This window comes from Coptis chinensis, chromosome 1 (genome assembly GCF_015680905.1).
Source record: "Coptis chinensis isolate HL-2020 chromosome 1, ASM1568090v1, whole genome shotgun sequence".
Lineage (NCBI taxonomy): Eukaryota > Viridiplantae > Streptophyta > Magnoliopsida > Ranunculales > Ranunculaceae > Coptis > Coptis chinensis.
In genome coordinates this window covers 14,384,358-14,405,871 of record NC_141456.1, presented here as the reverse complement: position 1 = coordinate 14,405,871, position 21,514 = coordinate 14,384,358, and the positions used below count along the sequence as shown (strand labels likewise).

Below are 21,514 nucleotides of genomic sequence, written 5' to 3'. Positions count from 1 at the left end.
TCTCGTAGGTCGCTCTTGGAGGTCATTCGTTGCATCGGGTATTCGAGGAGCTGCTCCGCGGCTTCGGTCCGGAGGGTCGGCGTCCTGAGTTCGCTTACGTTGCACGTGTGCATAATAAGATATCACTCCCCTACACAGCCCCCTCTCAGTATAGTGTTTATGTCATAGGAAACATTATGCTGAGAGAAAGAATGTGTGGAACGTGAGCGAGCTGTGGTGGACGACTCGACTAGGACGACATGACTTTCGAATTCACGCATGCTGATGCTTTGGCGGGAAAGGGAAGTTATGTCGTAGCATGCACGTGACAGAATCGTAGTAGTTGAGAGAGAAACGTGTCGCCGCATTATTCGGAACTGTTGAAAAGACAGTACCTTGGAACACGTGTGCGGGCTATAGCCTAGGCTGTAATCATAACTTTTTGGTAACTGAACAGGCGGTTTATACAAAATCGAATTTGGGACATTTGAAAAGGCATTGCGTGTTTTCTTCTTCCACAAAAACGCAAGCTAGGGTTCCTCAGGTGAGTGCTTCTGCTGCTATTATCTTTCCATTTTCAATTTGCTTTCCTCCCTGTCAGTGCGTTTTGCTAAATAGGTAGGTCACCATAAAGGTATAGGGTTTCAGCTTGAGTAATTGGTAGAAAAAAGAAAAACTTGCCATAATGTCTGACTCTGATGACACTCGATCGGAGGAGGTCCGAGAGATATCCTTGAGTTGTGGAGAGTACGAGGATGAAGAAGCAGTGAGTGTTGGTGTAGAGGTTGATTTGGAAGAAGAGGATAGGATAGGTGAGGGTAATGCCCGATCTAGGTCAGGAGGTGACGCGGGCGATCACGTGTCCGGTCGAGGGATATGTCGTCATCAAAGCGATGTGCCCCTTAGAAGTGTAAACCGTCGTCTTTGCTAACTTCGTTCCCGAACGAGGCGCAGCATATGATATTAATGTCCCCGACTTGGAAATATACTGAACCACGATTGAGTGAAAATGTTAAGTAGTGAGGGTACAACCCACCGAATGGTGGAATAATAATCTGTGAGGGCGGTGAGAGCGATATGCATATACCGTTCTCGAAACCGGTATCGACTTCTTGGCTTTTTGTTGGAAGTCTCCCCGTCGGTTCAGTAGGTAACACCCGGCGATTATTTAAGGTGTTCGACCCGCTGAATCACGAGTGGGGGATATGACATAAGGGTATCGACATAGTGGAACACTATGTGGTACGGCGATCGGGGAACATGAACTTTAGCTTGCAGACCATGACGACGCGTTCTGCTGTGATCGATGGAGTAAGCAATGAGGCCTGGACTAAGAGGCCGTTGTTGCTAGTTGGCAACTACTGTGTGAAAGGGTGTATACTGCAAACTAGGATTTGTAACATATCCGGTGGGTAGGACATTTATCTGTTGTTTCTTGTCAGAACGTTTGATAGTTACTCTAACAGGACCTTGTTTTACTTTGTCCGCAGAGTTTTCTGTGAAGAAGCGAACTGATCGTGGGGAAATAGAGAGGTTCGCGCGGTTGACTCGTGAAGAAAAGCAAGCGAAGCTTAAGCGAAGTTCATGCGACTTTTTTTTGGAAAAGGGGGGGCCTGCGATCCGGGGAAAAAAGGAAGGCGCGCAAAGACCGAGCTTCGAGGTCAAATAAGGGAAGAGAAGATGGAGGCGAACGAGTGACTTAGTAACGCGGAGAAGAGAGGCATCGGGCGCATGGCGGTGCGAGGCGACCTGCTAGAGGTGGTCCCTCCGGAGCGGGAGGATCGAGCTTCCGCCAAGAAGAGGTTCAATCGATACCCCCTGTGGAGTTGGAAACGGTGGCTTTCAATCCTCGGCGAGGAGCAGGTCGGAGAAGAGGCCGCTGACGCCCGAGCAAGACGCCGCCCCGAACTATTTAAAAGTAGCGCGCACGCTTTGGAGAGAGCTCTAAGCGCCCGTGGGCGGTTCATGATGGTGGCCCAACCGGGGCTATGGTTTCGCCGAGTGGAGCACGACTGGCGTGTCATGGACTTGGCCACTTTCGGGGCGGGTCTAGTCTTGCCCGACAAAGCGTGAATCCAATCCACTTGGCGCGAAAAGCTCCACGTAAAGGCAAGTGGAAAAAGCTGTTATGGTGAGTGACGACTTAGAGGCGCGATTCGTGTTCCCGGATGAGAATGGGGTGCAACGAACTGTGGAAGCCCGAAGTGGATCAGAACCGGATCAAGTAAGATATCGGGTTGCCTACTAGAAACGGATAGCTTTGGATGGCAATCGCAGGGAGCTGGATGATAAAGGGCTGGCCGATAATCTGAGGCGAATGGAAATTGCCCAATGTTTGGTATGCGTGTCTATCTTTGTTTGATGTAACTGTCTCCGTATAGACGCTATTGTGTTGTGGCTATTAACCATAATGTATGTATTTGCACCGGGTAGTAAGTGGGTTTCAAAATTGAAGGAGATTGCGCGCCATCGAGGAGGCGATAGAGAGACGGTGGTGAAGGCCCCGATGAGTGAAGAACGCGTCGTGAGGCCTCGAAGATGGAACGCGAGGAACTGGAAGGTCAAGAAAACTCATCAAGAGCCGAAGTCCGCCAAGATGTTGAAGGACCACGTAGTTGAAGAAGAGCGAGGCAAAACTACTGAGGAGTTGAAAGAGAACGTCCTGGCAGCGACTGTGGAGATTGGTAGGTTGAACGATTATGCCTTACACTGCAAGAAGGTTGCTCAGGACGCTACCAAAGCCTATGATGTTCTGGATGCAGATTTCGTGGAACTGGAGGCCGACTACAACGCTTTGAAGACAGATCATGCACGCTGCACGTCTTACCTCGGGGTAGAACGGGTGCCAGGAGGAATTAACAGTGCTCCTGTTACTTCAGAGGTTTTGCCCGCGACTGTGATATCGCGAACTGATGCTACTGTGCCTGATGCATTGATGAGTTTAGAGCTGGATGGAGTATCTGTGATAGTGACTGGTACGGATGCTGAGATTGATGAATCGCTTCAGCCAGGAGAACTAATTATGGAGCCCAGAGATGGCGATTTGTAATGTTGCTTTTTTAGTGCTGTCAGCTTATAAGCTGTGATACAATAGAGCTGGTTTCACCGGGGTAACACAGGCGCCTCGCCTTGTTACCTGTATGCTTAAGTCACGAAGAAACGACACGGTGCTCCGCTAAATGCGCGGGGTACTCAGGTGGTAACGAAGGTTATTTAGCCGGGTTGGATTTCCTGAGTAATCTCAGCAACCCGGTTAACGTATTATTTTGCTATCTTGCTAATATAGATCGGTGCTTGTACGTATGCCATGATTGTTGCTGATTGCTTTATTACTGCTTGCTCAACTATAATTGTGTGTGGTGACGGTGCATGTGGCGAAGAATGGTAGGTATGTTGTAATGACAACTTCTCGACGTCTGGCTGAGATGTTTGCATGAGCGTCGTAACGTGGGGATCAGATCGTTGGCTTCAGCTCTGTGATGCAAGTCTAAACGCCGTGTTCGATTCGCTAACAAAGGTGTTCCCTCGGCGTGCGACCGCGTGGAGGGATCTGGCGGTTCAAGGAACGTAATGATGGCAGGCAGATGGCGTTTGGCGTCTCAAGGTAATTAAGAGGCGCTTAGGAAAAGACGTTTTCTTTTGAATAAAAGCGGCTTATCACAGACCAAGACAAGTATTTGCTTGCCTTCTTCCCAAAGCTTCAGTCTGCCTACTTGCTCTGCTCATTTGTGCCTCTCCTCCATTGCCGCTTATCCAAGTACGTTTATTCTCTTCTGTGAGGATTCTCTTGTTGATAAAAGGTGGGGGTAAAAAACTATAGCTCGTGTGACAATACGTTTGTGCTCTAGGTTGTTATCATGGCGAGATGTCGTCCGTATGCGAGGGGAAGGAACAGCATGAGGGAAACTTCTCCGCTGATAATGGAAGAGATGGAGTTTCAACCGCACGTGCATGGTGATCGCGGGAAGAGGAAAGCTGATGCTGTAGAGACGAAGAGTCATAAGCGTTCTAGGAGGGCTGGGCGTCCCACTGGCGGCATTGTCTTTAGGTCGCCGCAACGGGTAGGCGACACTGGTCGTCACGCTGCGGAGTGTAGCGACCTGGGGCAAGGCCGCCCAGTCGCTGGTGAGAGCTCGTCCCCGCACTGTGGTGATGTGGGGAGCGAGTTCTACTACGTGGGGAGGACTGGGAAGAAGCGTATGGTGAAACGCTCAGACTGTAGCTTCCACTCGGCACCCATAGCGACTAGTGTCCTGAAGGGGATCGTACTGGATGGTGACAAGGCAGAGGTGAAGGATGAGGACATGGACACTCTACTGGGGACGATGGATATGGCCGCTTGTTTGGTAAACTCCAGACCTACTGAGTTGTTATGTCAGTTACTAGGGCGAACTGATTCGTTAACTTGCTTCATGCAGTTTTTTGCAGGATATGACAAGCTGAAAGATGTTGTACAAAACGCGGAGATGAATGGCAACCCTCACGTCGAGCTAGGATGTATGCGAGCTGCGTGGGGGGCAGACAAGAGAAAGCTGGATTTGATGACGACCAAGTATCAGAACGCCACTGCGGAGAATGCCGCGTTAGTGACTGACGTGACAGAGTTAGAGAGGGAACTAGCTGTGGTGACTGCTTATGCGAAAAAATGTCAGAAGGTGGCGCGAAAAGCGAAGAAGGCGTATACTGAAGCCTGTATCGCCTATGCCGCGCTGGACGAAAAGTATGACACGCTGAGGAAAACGGTTGCTGGCGATGAAGGAGGGAATGAGATGCGTGTGATGCTGAGGTCAGCTCGGCATACTGCTTCGACTAGCGCAGCCCCGGAAGATAAGCATGTCATCACTGAGAATCGATAAGGTGATCTTCATTTGACTCTGCTGGTCTTGAGTTGTAAGTTTAGTTCACATTTTTCTCTCTTATCACGAGTCAACAATAGAGTTTGTGTGTTTTCGGGCTTGCCCGAAAGCGGTTCGCCATTTTTATTCAAGGAACTGGTTTCCACGAAAGTGGCAGTTCCACACTTGGTTAATTTTTGTAATGATCATCGATCTGGATTTCCTGGGTAATCCCAGCAGATCGGTGGATGTAGCTATTATGATGCATGGTTATATAATCTGATTGGAGATGTTCCGTATGTATATTGCCGTGGACTGGTGTGTAATTAGCGCTCTGCTTAGGAATCTAGTAATATGCGTCCTGTCTTGTGGACACCCTAGAAGTATAGGTCGTCGACGTGACAGGGATTGGAGGGGTCAATGGATCATGCGGGCTCCAGGGAGCGATCTGCTCATGGGGAGCGTTCTGGTGTAGTCAATCGTAGACATATAAGTCATCAGCATAACAAGACCTGTAAAGGCTGTAGAGCCTGTAAGCTCCAGAGAGCTGTATGCTCGCGGAGAGCGTTCTCGTGTAGTCGATCCTAGAAATATAGGTCCTCGACGTAACAAGACTTGGAAAGGCTATAGAGCCTGTAAGCTCCAGAGAGTTGTATGCTCGCGGAGAGCGTTCTCGTGTAGTCGATCCTAGAAATATAGGTCCTCGACGTAACAAGACTTGGAAAGGCTGTAGAGCCTGTAAGCTCCAGAGAGCTGTATGCTCGCGGAGAGCGTTCTCGTGTAGTCGATCCTAGAAATATAGGTCCTCGACGTAACAAGACTTGGAAAGGCTATAGAGCCTGTAAGCTCCGAGCTGTATGCTCGCGGAAAGCGTTCTCGTGTAGTCGATCCTAGAAATATAGGTCCTCGACGTAACAAGACTTGGAAAGGTTGTAGAGCTGTAAGCTCCGAGAGTCAGATGCTTTCGCGGAGAAGCGTTCTCGTGTAGTCGATCCTAGAAATATAGGTCCTCGGCGTAACAAGACTTGGAAAGGCTATAGAGCACGTAAGCTCCCGTAGAGTCAGTATGCTTTCGCTGAGAGCGTTCGTGTCGCGACAATGAAATTTGGTTGAGAATGGTGGACCCAGTAAGCGTGTTGTTTATCTGTGCTGTGTAAACTGGTTGACTTGTCACTACAAGTAAGTAGATTATACCTTACTAGCTAACCCAAGAAACGTAATTTTCATTAATGTGAACATAAAGATATACAACGTGAATATCGCTACTGGTAAAACTTTTTCAGTAGGTAAGTATTCCAAGGGCGAGGCAATATCTTCCCCTCTTGGGTTCTTAGCCAGTATGCTCCATTGCCGACGACGCGTTCCACGATGTAGGGGCCTTCCCATGTGGGTGATAACTTGGAATCGTCTTGCGTCTTTTTGAGCACTAGGTCTCGTAGGTTGAAAAGACCTAGGATGAACTCGCTTGTTGTAGGAGTTCTTCAGAGTTTGCTGATAAGATGCGACTCTGATGGCAGCTAAGTCCCGCTTTTCTTCCAACAGGTCGACTTCTCGTGCTAACACGGAGTCGTTATGTCCTGACTCGACCAGTTCTGATCGAGTCGTAGTAACTGTTAGCTCGGTGGGAATTACGGCTTCTGTGCCATAGCATAAGGAGAATGGTGATTCGCCGGTACTGGATCTAGCTGTGGTGCGGTGAGCCCAGAGAATATTCTCTAATTGATTTGGCCATTGGCTCTTATTCTTTTCAATCTTTTTCTTCAAGTTTTCCAAGATTGCTTTGTTACCGGGCTTCCTGCCGACCATTACTCGAAAGCGTCATCGCGGAGTAGAAAATCGTGAATGATCTTCCACTTGGCTAGAAATTCTTTGACCGTTCTGCCTTTAAACTGGGGCCCATTATCCATGACCAATTATTGTGGCAAAAATCAAATCTGGTGATGATGTGGGTCCAAATGAAGTTTCGGACATGTGACTCTTTGACGTGTGCTAAAGGAATAGCCTCGACCCACTTGGTGAAGTAGTCGGTTGCAGCTAGGACAAAGCGAAAGCCAGTACTCTTCTGTGGGATGAATGGGCCCATAATGTCCATGCCCCACATGTGGAATGGCCACGGGCTCGCTATGCTGATCAGTTCGCGAGCAGGTTGGATGATATTGTGGCCAAACGTTTGGCATTTGAGACATTTGAGGACATATGCTTTGGCATCGATCTGCATCCGAGGCCAAAAATATCCTTGAGAGATGGCCTTGTGGGCTAACGAGCGACCACCGCGTGATTTCCACATTCTCCTTCGTGGATTTCTGCAAAAATCAACTGACCCTGTTCTGGGGTAATGCACCGTAAGTGCGGGCCTCCAGCGGATTTTCTGAACAATTTGTTATGAACCAAACAATAACGTCGGGCTTGGTAGGGGATCCGCTTAGCCCTTGCACTCCTCAGGGAGCGTGCCGTGCTGGATATAATCAATGATGGGTTGCATCCATGTTTGACTCAACTGACTGGCGGAGAGAGAGGAAATAGGTCGCTTATCATCAAGGTGTAGTCGACTTGGTATCGCAGTCGATCGGCGACTTCTATGAGAATTTGTCGGGGAACGCAGCTTGGGGTCTGGGTAGCCAAGTAAGCTAAACTGTCTGCGTGGCGGTTCTCCTCACGCAAGAAATGATGTATGTGTACCTGCTTAAAAGAAGGCAATAACTGATGAACGACCTGAAGATACTTGGAAAGGTTACCTTCATGGGTAGTGTACTCTTTTGCAACCTGGCGAACGACCAGTTGCGAGTCACTAAAGACTTGGATCTCTTCGACGCCGAAAGCTGCGGCATATCTGAAGTCCCCGATCGGCGCCTCATTACTCCGCCTCATTGTTCGAAGTGGCAAAGTCGATCGCGAGCGGACTTTTCCATCACCGTTCCATCGGGTGAAACTAAGACAACCCCGATGCCGCTGCCGCCGGGATTACTAGAACCATCTACAAAGAGAGACCAGGTGGATTTGATGTGCTCCTTCAAATCTGGGAGGTCGGTCTTTTGTTCCCAATTGGGGGTCATCAACAGGGAAATCCGCTAAAAAATTGGCAACGACACGTCCCTTTCCGGGAAATTAGGTGGTACAATTCCGTGGTGTTCGCCGAGTTCTTCATTAAACCGCCATTCGAGTAGTTTTGTTTTCTTTGTGGAGAATTTTCTTCAATGGGAGGTCGGTAAGAACTTTGATTTGATACGCCTGAAAGTAAGGCCTGAATTTCCGTGCCGAATATAACAAAGCAAGTACTGCCCTTTCCAGGAAGGAGTAATTCTTTTCCGCTGTCGTGAGCGTCTTGCTTGTGAAGTAGATCGGTTTTTCTGAATTGTTTTCCTCTTTGAAGAGAACTAAGCTGATTGCGAAATCGGATACTGCCAGATAGAGCCCCAGAGTCTCTCCATCTACAGGTTTAGCTAAGACGGGGGGCGTGGTGAGGTACTCTTTGAGAGTGGCGAATGCTTGATGACACTGATCGCTCCATGAGAACTGCTCGCCTTTTTTAAGGAGTTGCAAGAACGGTCTACACTTATCGGATGCCCTTGATATGAATCGGTTGAGTGCAGCGACCATGCCTGACAATTTCTGTATTTGTTTCTTCGATGCGCGATCGGGCATGTCTAAAACGCTTCGGATCTGGTCTGGATTAAGCCCGATCCCCATTTGAGACACTTGATACCCTAAAAACTTGCGGAGGACGCCTCAAAAAGGCATTTCTCGATTGAGTTTCATGCCCGTGACGGGCGTAATCGAGAAACGCTTGCTCAAGGTGGGGCGAGGTGATCACCGGCTTTCTTACTCTTGACGACCATATCATCGATGTAGACCTCCATGGTGTCGCCTAACATGTCTTGGAACATGTCGGTGACCCGTGCGTTGATATGTTGCTCGGGCGTTTTCAAGCCCGAATGGGAGAACGTTATGTAGCAATAGATCCCTTGCTCTGTTATGAAAGAGGTCTTCTCTTGATCCTCCTCTGCGAGTGGGATTTGGTTGTACCCACTGTACGCGTCCATGAAGGAGAGAAGCTCATGACCACAGGTCTGGTCGACAAGCCGGTCAATGCGAGGTAGGGGAAAACTGTCTTTTGGAGTGGCCTGATTTACATTCGTAAAATCGACGCATAGGCGAACTGTTCCGTTCTTTTTGGGTACGGCCACGATGTTAGCGATCCACTCCGGATAGTCTACTTTTCGGATAAAACCGACTTGCTTGAGTTTGTCGACCTCGTCATTGATGGCTTTTTGAAAACGCAGGGATAGTCGGCGGGGTCGTTGGCGGACTGGTCTAGCATGGGGATTAACATTTAATTTATGGCATGCGACTGCGGGATCTATCCCAGGCACATCGATATACGACCAAGCAAAAACATCTTTATTCATAGATAAGAAATTTACAAGGTGAGATCTGAGTGTGGGGTCTAGGTTAGCCCCTACATATACGAACTTGGGGTCGTCTTCGGTGCCAAGATTCACTTTTTCTTTTTCGCGGTTGGGTTTTACAACTGATGGTGAAGCACTGCTTGGCGACTCGCTATCGGAGAAGGTCCAACACCGGTGGACGACGACTGGGCCGGTGGGGTGGAAGCGACTTGCTGGCAAATACGCCAGGGTATCCGCGACCTGGAGAGTGGGACCTGGCTGCAAGCACATTAATGTCGCGGCTTCTGCTTTGCTGATTTGTATGGCCCCGACATGAGCTGGGACGATCTCTGAAACTTTAACTAACGAAGCTACTGTCATTGGATCAATGCTAGAGGTCTTTGGTTGGCGCGTTGAGGACTTCGGGGAGCGAAGTCGCGGTACCGCATCGAGAGAACTTCGCTTGTAAGAGCCCCGCGTTTTGCTTGGCGATTCGGGTTGGACTTCGCGACTAAGTCCGCGTGCCATTGTGTAGGCTGGAGGGTTCTGTATGGTGGGAAGTGATTCACGGCGGTATCATCCGGCTGATTTGACACGGTTACAATGGTACGCTTCAAGTTGATTGCTTCTAAGTTCCATCATGCCTCGAGGTCCGGGAAGCGGAGAACTTGATGTAAAGTGGGCCGCATACCGCTGCATCGATGAATCCAAATACGTCCGAGGATGGCATTGTATGGCGACTTGCTGTCTAGAACGCAGAACCGTGTATTGCAGGTGATCTTGTCCTCTCTAGAGCCCACCGATACTGGAAGTATAATATCACCAATGGGATCGGCCCTGGATCCATTGAAACCATAAAGGGGGGCGATCGGGTCGACGAGGACGGACTTGGGAAGGCTCATCTCTTGCATGGTGTGGTAGAACAAGATGTCACAGGAACTGCCGGGGTCGATCAGAATGCGCTTGACTGTCCAGTCGCTAATTTTGACATGGACAACCAATGCATCATTATGAGGAAGGCAGACTTTGCTTAAATCGGCCTCCGTAAAAGTGATATCGCCTGCGCTGCGACCTGAACCACACGGGGCGTGAGCTGCCTGGGAGGTGAAATGATAAACTTCCTGAAGAGCGCCGACACGACGTCTTTTCTCTCTGGATGAGGTGACGGAATCATCCGGAAAAGTAATCACGTGAATGGTTCGATCATTGTCACGATCGGATGAGTGCTGCCGGCGCTCGTGGCGCGAACGATCTCGTGGACGTCCTCTGCTGCGTGGACGACCTTGAAACTCTTGGGAGTGGCGGCGAGATGGAGATCGACTCACGGACTCGACGAGCCATCGGTTTGTGTCAGCGGTCGCCGTCGAGAATCACGAGTGTCTTGTTTGATGTGGCGGCTTCCACTAGATCCCCGGAGATAGTGTTTAAGCCCCCAAAGACTCATCGGTTTCATGGCATTTGGCGTTGTGAAATGCACAAAATGGCTTGTTAGAGGCGATCTCTTCGGGTCCTCTTCGGGCCGGTAGGAAGAATGGGGCTCGCTTTATTTTACCGAATGTAGCCGGGGAGCGTCGGGATGGCGAACTCTCTCTTGTTTTTTTCGGCGGTCTTGGCCTTTTGGTGCAAGCGACCTAAGCTTCTTTGCCCGTGGTGTAATACGATCCGAGATAACTGCGACCTCGTGGTTCTCTGCTAGACCGTGGAGTTTTAAAGTTTCCTCCAACTTGATGTACTTGTCCACGCGAGCGTAGAGCTCGGACAATGTCTCTGGGCGTTCCTTCATCAACGACCTAGCGAGGTCGGTGTTTCGCACTCGGCAAGCATTGGAAAAGGCGATTAATGGCGAAAAGATTCTTTCAAGCCACTTTCCATGCACAACCATTCGCCTTGAACCGTCCTAGGAATTCACGAATAGTTTTGTCCTCCTTGAATGATAACTGAAACAAAGAATCAAGATCTACCTTCTTCCGCTTTGTTGTGGGCGTCTAGGCGGGCGAACAAATCGATAAGTCGTTCGGGGTTTTATAGAATCAGATTCCAGTGAAAAGAACCAATCGAGAGCGCCATCCTTGAGGCTGGCTGGAAATAATCTGCAGTGGAGATGATCAAACTCTGGTGGGCTGTAAAGTGCCAAACTCTGAATATAGCGAGCCACATCGTCGACCCGGGGCACGTCTTTGCCGTCGTTACATGGGGAAAGCGTGGCTGGATAAAGTCTTGTGGAGAGGCTTTATTAAGGACCTCTGCGAATTGAGATCGCGATACGTCTTAAGCATCTTGTGAACAATCTGTGTCGAATCCTTCTTTGCAGCGTTCTGGCCGATCCTTTGGGATAACTCATTAATCTGCTAATTAACGTCATTGATGCTGTTCTCTGCTCCGTTGCCGACTTGTTGTTGCTGGTAACTATCCACCTGAGCACGTAAAGTAGCATTTTCTTCCCTGAGCAAGGAAATGCTTTCATTCGTTATTCCCAACTGGTGGGCAAGGTGCTGGACTTGATCTTCTATGCTAACCATGCTTCGTGGGCTTGAGAGTTAGAGATGGATGAACTGATCTAAAGTGGCTCTCAAGTAATCGAAACCACAGACGGCGCCAATGTAAAGGGGTGTTTTGGATTTCTTGTTGGGACCGAAGTTAAACGCTTCGGCGAACCCTCACCACGATCCTCTTCTTAGTTTTCTCCTTTTCTTCCTTTTATGGGAGAGGAATCAGGCCGACGTAGTTCAATCGTGGTATTTATAGGCTTAGAGAAGGATCAATCTAGAAGACACGTGTGTTTATGATACACGTGTAAGGTCGAGATCGTGAATGAGTGTCGAAATGGGTTATATTATAAGTCATGCACTCATTGGGTCTTTGAGGAGGTTATCCCTATTTTCCGGGGATGGGTAATGATTACCCCGATGGTTATCATTACACACGGTATGCTCGCCATGTGCTTGATCTTGAAATAACCGTCCTCCTTTCGTGGAATTCGCTCTTGGAGGTCGGAGTGATTACCCCTGATGGTTATGATTACACGAGGCGTTCTGCCATGTGCTCATACTGTCATAACTTCGTCCTCCTTTCTCGTAGGTCGCTCTTGGAGGTCGCTGTACCGGGGTGTTCCTGAGGGAGCTGCTCACAGCTCGGTCTGGAGAGTCGGCGTCCTGAGTTCGCTTACGTTGCACGTGTGCATAATAAGATATCGCTCCCCTACAAGTGCATCAGAAGGAAGGGGACTTGTAATAGACTGGTAGGCTCGAAAGACAGCTAAAACTTGAACACTTTACAATGCAGTTCTTTATAATTTCACGCTATAGTACAAAATGCTTCAAAATATTAGGATATCTTCCTATATCTAAATAGATATGAATTTACAGCATCGATATAATCTCTATGCCGATATTTTGAGTTTTGGTATCGACACTTCAATATATGCTGAGATATCAAGAGTCGGCATTATAGCCTGCATCAAGATTTTGAACGTTGTTCATGCTACAGCTTTAAGGGGAAAAGGGATAGACACGACGATCGCTACAGTGAACTGGGGGAAATGACCAGTACAAAAACATTCAAAAAGGGCATGGAAGAAAGTTAGAGATATTTGTTCTACAGAGGATATATAGTAAAACCAGCTAAAGAATAATGAGGTCTAATTGTAGTCATTTGCGAAATAAAGCCACAGTTCACAAAATATTTAGAGCATTTCTGGAGCCGCTGCATGGACTACGTGGTTAGAGGAAGAAACGAAAGTTTAACAACCACCAAAAAACTGATAACCATCTTATAGTTGGACTGAAAATGAGCACAAGGACGGTTTTCAGGTTAAGACGAAGAAGCTAACGGACACAGATCAGGATAGAGTTGTGCCGCAAGAGCTGGGTCTGGAGGCATTATTCAGATACCATGAAGGTAATTTCGTTTGTTTCTATGCAGGTCAAGGTAGCAGCAGAAAAGTTCTACATATTGAGCTACTGGAAATTCTAAAGGAGATTAAGATAGGAGTATACTTGGGTCATTTACGCTTCTGTAGATCCATATTATCAAGATCAGTAGCAAGTAGGAACAGCTACCTTGGAATTACTTTAAGGTAGTGCACGCATTTGAACCATCATGTTTACAGGGAAAGGCCAACCGTACGCGTGGAAATTTGCAGAATACTTAAATGTGATCATGAAAGGATCGGAGTGACAAGTAGGGGCTTACTAAGCTTTGGGTCAGACTATAGTCATATAGTGGGTAGTAGAGTTGGTCCTAAGTTAGTCAGGGTGATGTCCCAATCACAAGTCATCACAACGTTCGCAAACTACAAACGAAATGAACTCAACCAAAGGTCCAGATAATATTGATAAACATTAAACCTTCATAAAGGGATCTAAGAGACTTCATAAACTGAAATGCAATATAACGAAATTCTACAGGGAAGGATATTCATGAATTAGATGATTAAAGATACTAGCATATTGTACCACTCACAGTTTTAAGTCTACAGAAAACAATGCTTAGTGCGAGATAATATTGCTGACCTTAGTTCTTTATCCTCTACGCATAATAGTCTTTGCACGACTCTTAAAACTCTTTAGTTGATTGAATATGTACTGACCTCCTTCACACTTGATTTTCTGCCTTCCTTGAAGTTCCACAATTCAGGTACTACATACCTGCCACTTGGGTGGTAATCATTTATTTCCAACAATGCGACAGACACAGCATCGTATACTTGCTCGCCCCAATCATGCTTCAGCTCTTTTAATTTTTCATCATCATCATCTATCGCCTCCTGCACGTTCCAACAATTATATCACAGATTGATCATTTCAAAGATAATGCATGAACATTTTACAGATTGAGTAAAGCAAACCTAGAAGACAATAAAGGAGCATGAACTGAAGAAATTAAGAAAATTGGAAGAGAATACATACAACAAACTTGTCAGCCATCCGGATTCTTTTAAATGGATGCCAATGTGAATTTTGAACGTTTTTTTGCCACAAGGAACATAACTCAGCAGAGCTCGTGTCCCTCTCTAAAAGGTACTTGCCTCTCACACCGCGATCCTTGTCATTGCATTCTCTTTCATCTTGACATCTCTTTTCTTTCTAGGTGAATCTGGACGTGTCTTTCAGGGTCTGCGGCCTATTCTCCTCCCTAAACACGGTGGAAGCCCTGGAAAAGGAGGTTAGCAGTCCTGGTGGGTTTCGGGCTTCTTGTGCCCGTTTACAGGCAGAGTTGGAGGCCGCAATGTTGTCCAAGTTGCAGGCCGAAGACGAACTCAGGAATGCTGAAGCCGCCCACCAGCGGTACATGGATGGCGTCAATGATCGTCTGGGCAAGCAGCGAGAAACCCTCCTCCTTCAACACCAGGACAACATGGAAGCTCTTGCCCTCACTCATGAAGACAGCCTGGCCACGCTCCTACAACGGCACAAGGAAGACATGGAGCAGCTCCAACTGCGCTTCGAGATTCAGGCTGACAAGCGGGTGGCCAAAAAGGTTAGAGAAGAGCACGCCCGTCTAACTAAAGAGGCCCGCCTCCTCCCTGAAAAGCCCTTGTCTCCTGCACATGAAGCTGATGATGTCGCGGTCTCTATTACTGCTGACCCGTCTTCCGCCGAACCCCAGTTGGAGGCTACACCTCCGGTGACTGTCGCGGTCTCTATTGAAGCTGATGATGTCGATACTATCGCGGAGCATGTACCGCAAGATTGATGTATTTTTGCTTTGCCAATGGGCTTGTACTTGAATACTTGACATTTTGAACCTTGGAATATCCCTTAATTGTTTTGCTTCGTTTGTCTCTCTTAAAGCAGTTTGTCTTCACCTATCTCCTTCTCTGTGTGTGATATCTATCATGTTTGATTTCAAACGGAACTGTTCAACTCATTTTGTACCGTCTTTGTCTCCTTTTACTTGGTGTTTAAGATGCGTTATGCACTCCCTCAACTTGTTTGTATTGGATTCTTGTTGGTAACAATTGTTGCAACAAGAACAAACTGTGAATAAGAAGACTAGCTGAGGCACGGATCAAACGTTTTTTTTAAGATTGTTTCGCGTCTGTTCCTCTTTATGCAGACAAAACGGCGTCAACCTCTAGGATACAACAGACAGATAGACTCTCCTTTGTTTACTGCAGATAAACCAAAGAAGAAAAGAAAAACCACGATACTAATCTTGTGAAAGCCCTTAACTTAGTATAGAAAATAGTTTTTCGCATGCATCCTTATTAGTTGATGCTCTAGGAGTATTTATAGAGGAAAAACGTGGAGCACTTAGTAGATCCGGATAGGGTACTGATCCAGTTTCCCGATAAGAATTGAATTCTACAAGCCTATCACATTTGTTTTCCAATCCATATCCAATTCTGTTTCCAAACTTATCCGGAAACAGTTTAAGGAAAATGGTATACCAAAAAGAAGATAACGGATCAAAAAGAGCACACGCCCAAGCCCAAGTTCACATATTGTTTTATTCAAAATAACACAACAATCCCCCACTTATTTTTGATAAAAACAAAATAAAAAATATACTTAAGGGCAATCAATATCAATATCAGTATCAACATGTTATACATAGATGAAGGTGTCTAAGACTTAAACCTTTATGTAGTGAAAATTACTCAAAGTATAAGAGCCATAAGTTACTAAGTCTTAAACTTAGGTCTTGAGTATACAATAAGTCATAATCACGCACAACATATCCAGTGTTTTTCTTTCATGTTCTGCACATTAAAGGTCATGTGCTATCCTGGATTCGTGAATGATCTAGAGAATCAGCCCTCATTCTCATAGATCGAAAGCGGCCTCTACTTTCACATTCACTAGGTGAGTCTATCAAGAGTGCTCATGTAGCTATGCACTCCGCCCATAAGGACCATAGAACTTCATTAAGAGTTTTCCCAGAAAACTCAACCTATGTATTCGCTTCAGGATATTATGCATTTTATTAATCAAGCATGGAATGATTAATAAACAACGATGCATGACTCATCACCACCATTCTATGATTTGTTCTTCCCTTTGAACCTAGTTCTTGGGATCTCCAGTCCCTAGGTTGGGTTACCATCATAGATGTTCATCTTTCAATTGGCTTCAGTCCCATACTAGTAGAGCAGTCCACATTATATCTCTGGCCAGAGCTTTGGTATGTGAATCTGCAAGGTTATCTTCAGATCTCACAAAATCAAAATATTAATGATATGGACTCTCCCAATTATAGTTGTAATGCTATCAACAAAGTATCATTGTAACTAATACCGTCTATCTTAGACTAGTATATGAGTAAGAAAGCCTAGTACTTAACTAGCTTCTTCACTCGTACTAGCCAAAGCAATAATCTCAGACTCCATAGCATACTATGCTATTATGGTCTGTTTCTTGGACTTCCAAGATACAACACCTCCACCAATGCTAAACACATAGCCATTGGTGACCTCAGAGTTTTATGAAAGGATGTTCCAATCTGAATCTATTGCTTGCTAGTGTACTTGCAAATAACACCTACTGCATATGCAATGTCAGGTCTTATACAATCTGTAGCATATCTCAAACTACCAATGATACTTGCATATTTCTTCTGATTCACAGGTTCACCATTATTCGCAATTAATTTAACACAGGGATCAAAAGGAATACTCACAGTCACGCTGTCACGCCCCGAGACCCAACACACATCCCGAGGACTAGGAGTGAATCTCGAGGCTGACACCCAATTCTACCGAAATTTCGGCAGAGTTTCCTTTGTTTAATCGACATTCGTAACCCTAAAACCTGTCATAAATCTGGATATTTCATAATACCCTTCCAACAACCATATATATATACAAAATCCACTTTCTAAACAACCAAGATGTATATACACATATCCACAAAAGGTTTAAGGTAACTATTACTCCAATACATCGGGTATTACATCCAAAATGAGCTATCTCTCAATATATACAACAAAAGAATGAACTAGACTATCTCTATACAACCAAAAATATGAACTTGACTCTGTCCTCGTCAAGCATAAGGGAATCCTCCTAAATCCCCACAACCATCATCGCTAGGGTTAGGAAAAGCCTCCTCTGCAACTGGCTCGTCTGAAATGTTAAGTAGGATGAGCAAACAACTATGCCCAGTAGAAACGCACATAACCAATACTAGACTACTTATAACAAAACATTTAAAACATGCAGGTTTTTATAATAATATCCAAATATCGTGACTATACAATAAATCACTAGCTAGCATAAATCATATCGGCATGCTTCTTTAATATTCAAAATATAGTTTTCACAGTCATCATACAACTATTGTGGCCGCTGCATCTTATTAGAATGGTGAGGGTACGACCGGTACTTCGGCCGATCCGCACAGGCAATCTCGGTTCAAGATTTCCGGTGTGAACCATGCAATCAAGTTTTTCTGATTTTACCGGCGGGGAGATGAAATGCCGTTGTTGTGTTCGTAGACACACAAAATCCCCAAAACTTTTAGGCTCTCGGGTGGGCCACGTGACCACGACCCCCCATACGGGTTGTCACCTAACTTACGATGGTCAACCGTTCGATGATAGGACCGCCGGATCCCGACACATCCGTGAGTGGACTAAACTCTCACTCACTGCCTAAACCTCATCGAGGTAACATGTAACCCCACAAAGCTAATCACCATACGCCATGACACATACAAGCATGGTTATCTAGAAAAGTAGAAAAGGAATTCCCGACTACATCCGGTGATGCATCCCTTTAAAGGTGGCCCACCACCTCGAAGGTGTACACCACCATTGGAATCCTAGAAGCTTAACCCGACTCGAAATCGACAACAGTTCCTTCTTTATAGGAATTCACAATTCCTTTTCTAAATCCCCTCGTGATAAGCATAATATATATATATATATACTCGTATTACCGGTTATTTCCAAATACTATAGATATATATTTAGTTTTTCTTTTAAAACTGTTGGTCCTGTATGTGTGAGTTCTTGGATTCCCCCCCCCCCCATCGATCACATACAACCTATGACTCCCAAACGGGCCAGTCATAGTAAATGACAACCGATGATTCCCAAACGGCTAATCATCGTAAATAACAACTAAACTCTATCCCGAACAATCCGGACCCTCGCATATATTTACAAACAACCGGGTAATCCTTACCCGCATTACAAAATCCATCTCTCTCGTCTCATTCACGAGAGAAAGAGACGAAACCCTTCCCAAAACCAGTTTTTGCTCTTTTAACCAAGAAACCAAATCCCGCTACCCCGATTTTTTTTCAAAAAAACCATTTCACACGAAAGCTATCTATATATATATAGTTTATAGCGAGGAAATACAGTGCAAAACATGACTATCATATATACATGCATGGTTGATACGCAAACTTATTTATTTACAATTTAAACGATTCAAATCATGCATGAAAATAAACAGACTATATATTGGTATGTAGGTTCCTACCTTAGCAAGCTCCGTTCTCCTCAAGCCCACTTAACCGAATCAAGTCCACTTAACCAAATCCAACTCCTATAAAATCATATAAGCCCAATCGTAAATCTATTAGAACCCGAAGAAGACAACTAATATTTCCTTTTAACATAAGTCGAAAGAAATAATTACTCGTTGATTATATTAACCACTAATGTAATTATTAACGCTTACCCTTCTTCTAGTTACCAAAAGTTTTGTTCTAGACTCGCTATAGGCCACCACAAACCGTTCTGAACAATCGACAAGTCATTTCTTTTCGACTACGTGCCATTTCCAGCCTCTTACATATATTTTATTAGTAACTTAACCCCTTCAGATGCTTCATATTCACTCTCCTCCCATCCCACACAAATTTCCATTTGTAATAAAATCCCAATCCAAGTCCAAATTTCAACTACAACCGATTCCACACCCTTCGATTCATATTAAATCTAACAACAATTACTATCGTGTTCCTTATCAATCGTGCATTACTCAATCAAATCCTAAACAAGTTTAAACTAACGTAACTTCTCTAAAATAAAGTGAATATAGATAATTCTTACCGAGTCAGCAAGATCCCTCCTTAGTTTTCGGCTCCACCTCTATTTCACTCCACTCCAGCTCTTCCAAACTGCTACTGCCGACCTTCAACACCCCCAATACAATCAATTTCAGCAATACACCCTCAAGCTATCGAAATTGAATCTAACTATTTATTTGAAACGAATTTAAACTCACCTTTCGCGAAATTATGACGCAAATTCCACTAAATTTTGAATCCCCACACTTGATTTGAGTGTTGTTAGTGATTGGGTGTTTGAATTTTTTTGTTTGGATCGATCGAATTTGGGAGAATGAATTTTCTCTCTCCTAGGTTTTCAGTAATAGCGAAATTGGGGAAGAAGGAGAATTGGGTTTGTGCGATTTTTGTTTGGTTGGGCCGATTTTTGGTTTAAGTTATTAAGGCCCAAGCCCAATATATCCCAATTAGGCTTAAGGCATAATTAGACTTCGCGTCGTGATTATTTTTCCGGCCCCTTTCGCTTAAATTTAATTTCCTACATTCTATCTCACCGCAGGCTATAACAATAACCCACTCATGCGTGTAATCTGTTAACTCGTGCCAGCTTCGAACGCAGAAAACCGCTAACCGGCATTTTGTCAAATTTTCGCATATGGGTCGCTTACCTAACGTGACTTATGAGTCGGAGTTAAGTTTCAGTAAGTTACGTACGTTTGAAATATAAACCCGACGACCAATTTACATAAACGACCCTAGATTTAATATGAAATTTACAAAATTATCCTTAATAATAATTCAGGACTTTATACACGCAATCGAAGTAGTTATACTTCTTCAATATTTTCTCAATGTAGTGTGACTGATCTAGCCATATGCCATCAGGCGATCTTGTAATTTTGATTCCCAACTTTACATCAGCCTCACCTAAGTCTTTCATATCAAAGTTAGAAGACAACATGTTCTTGGTCTCTTTCACAACATGTAGGGGTGGAACCAAATATTAGTTGATTATCAACATATAAGTATATAATAACACATATCTCATCATAATACTTATGATAAATGCACTTGTCACTTTCATTTATCTTGAACCCACTGGTAATTATAAAGTTATCAAACTTCTCATGCCACTGTTTAGGTGCCTATTTCAACCCATAAAGTGACTTAAGTAATCTGCATACCTTTTTACCATTACCTGGTTCCACGTAACCTGTTGGCTGATCCATGTAAATCTCCTCATCTAAATCCCCGTTTAGAAAGGCTGTCTTAACATCCATCTGGTGAATAACAAGATTATGAATAACATCAACTGAAAATAATACTCTAATGGATGTTATCCATGTAACAAGTGAATATGTGTCAAAGAAACCAAGTTCTCTCTCTGTCTAAAGCCCTTTGATAACAAGACTTGCTTTAAACTTATCCACTGAACCATCGATTTTAAACTTTCTTCTTAAAACCCATTTGATTCCTATAGTTTTACAAGTAATAGGCAAATCAACAAGTTTCCAAGTTTTGTTTTCCATGAGAGAATCAATCTCACTTGATTGACTTCTCTCCAAAACTCGAAATCAAAAGATATGAGAGCTTCTTCAATGGAGGAGGGATCTCCTTCCAAAATACAGTGACAAAGTCGGGTCCCAAAACCATAGTGACCCTAAGCTCCCAAAACCTTACTGACCCTAAGCTCTTTTATATCTTTTAGGTTCATCTTATGTGTCCTTGATTCTATCATGCAATCTAGATATGTCAGTGTCAGAAACATCAATATTATGGGTCTTGGAGGATACTACCCCCACTAGCACCCCCACTATTTCTAGATAAATATGAAAATCTATCTTCAAAATCGAAACTCAACATAAGATGATCAACAAAACATTTACTCTTCATATCTAGAAAAATGTAGGCATTGCTCTCCATAGCATTGCCTAAAAAGACACACTTAAAAGCCTTACTCTCAAGCTTTGAGATATTATGATCATGCTTTCTTACAAAAGCCAGACATCCCCATGTTCTGAAGTAACTCAAATTAGGCTTCCTGTTCTTCAATAGCTCATAAAGTGTAACCTTTGTATTAGAATTAGCAATTTTATCCAACACATATATAGCTAACAATCAAAACAATTTCATCCACAAATTTGAAGGTGCTTCAGAACTAAGCAACATAGCAATAATTAATCCCTATAAGTGTTCTATTCTTACGTTCATCTACTTCATTCATTTCATGTGAATAAAGAGCTGGTCATCTCATGAATAATACCATGTGATTGCAAGAAAAAGATTAAAATCAGCGTAACTATATTCATTACCTCGATCACTTTGAATTACTTTAATGTTCCTATCAAGTTGA

The 21,514-nt window shown here is 44.7% G+C and overlaps 1 protein-coding gene across 1 annotated transcript; it reads left to right on the top strand.

Moving 5' to 3' along the window:
• Nucleotides 1-13,697: 13,697 nt before the first annotated feature.
• On the top strand, nucleotides 13,698-15,032 carry LOC147522370 (uncharacterized). The gene is made up of 2 exons (XM_086560093.1): nucleotides 13,698-14,217; nucleotides 14,288-15,032. The coding sequence occupies exon 2, from the start codon at nucleotides 14,426-14,428 to the stop codon at nucleotides 14,891-14,893; it is 468 nt and encodes a 155-aa protein (XP_086416219.1). The 5' UTR covers nucleotides 13,698-14,217; nucleotides 14,288-14,425; the 3' UTR covers nucleotides 14,894-15,032.
• Nucleotides 15,033-21,514: the final 6,482 nt, after the last annotated feature.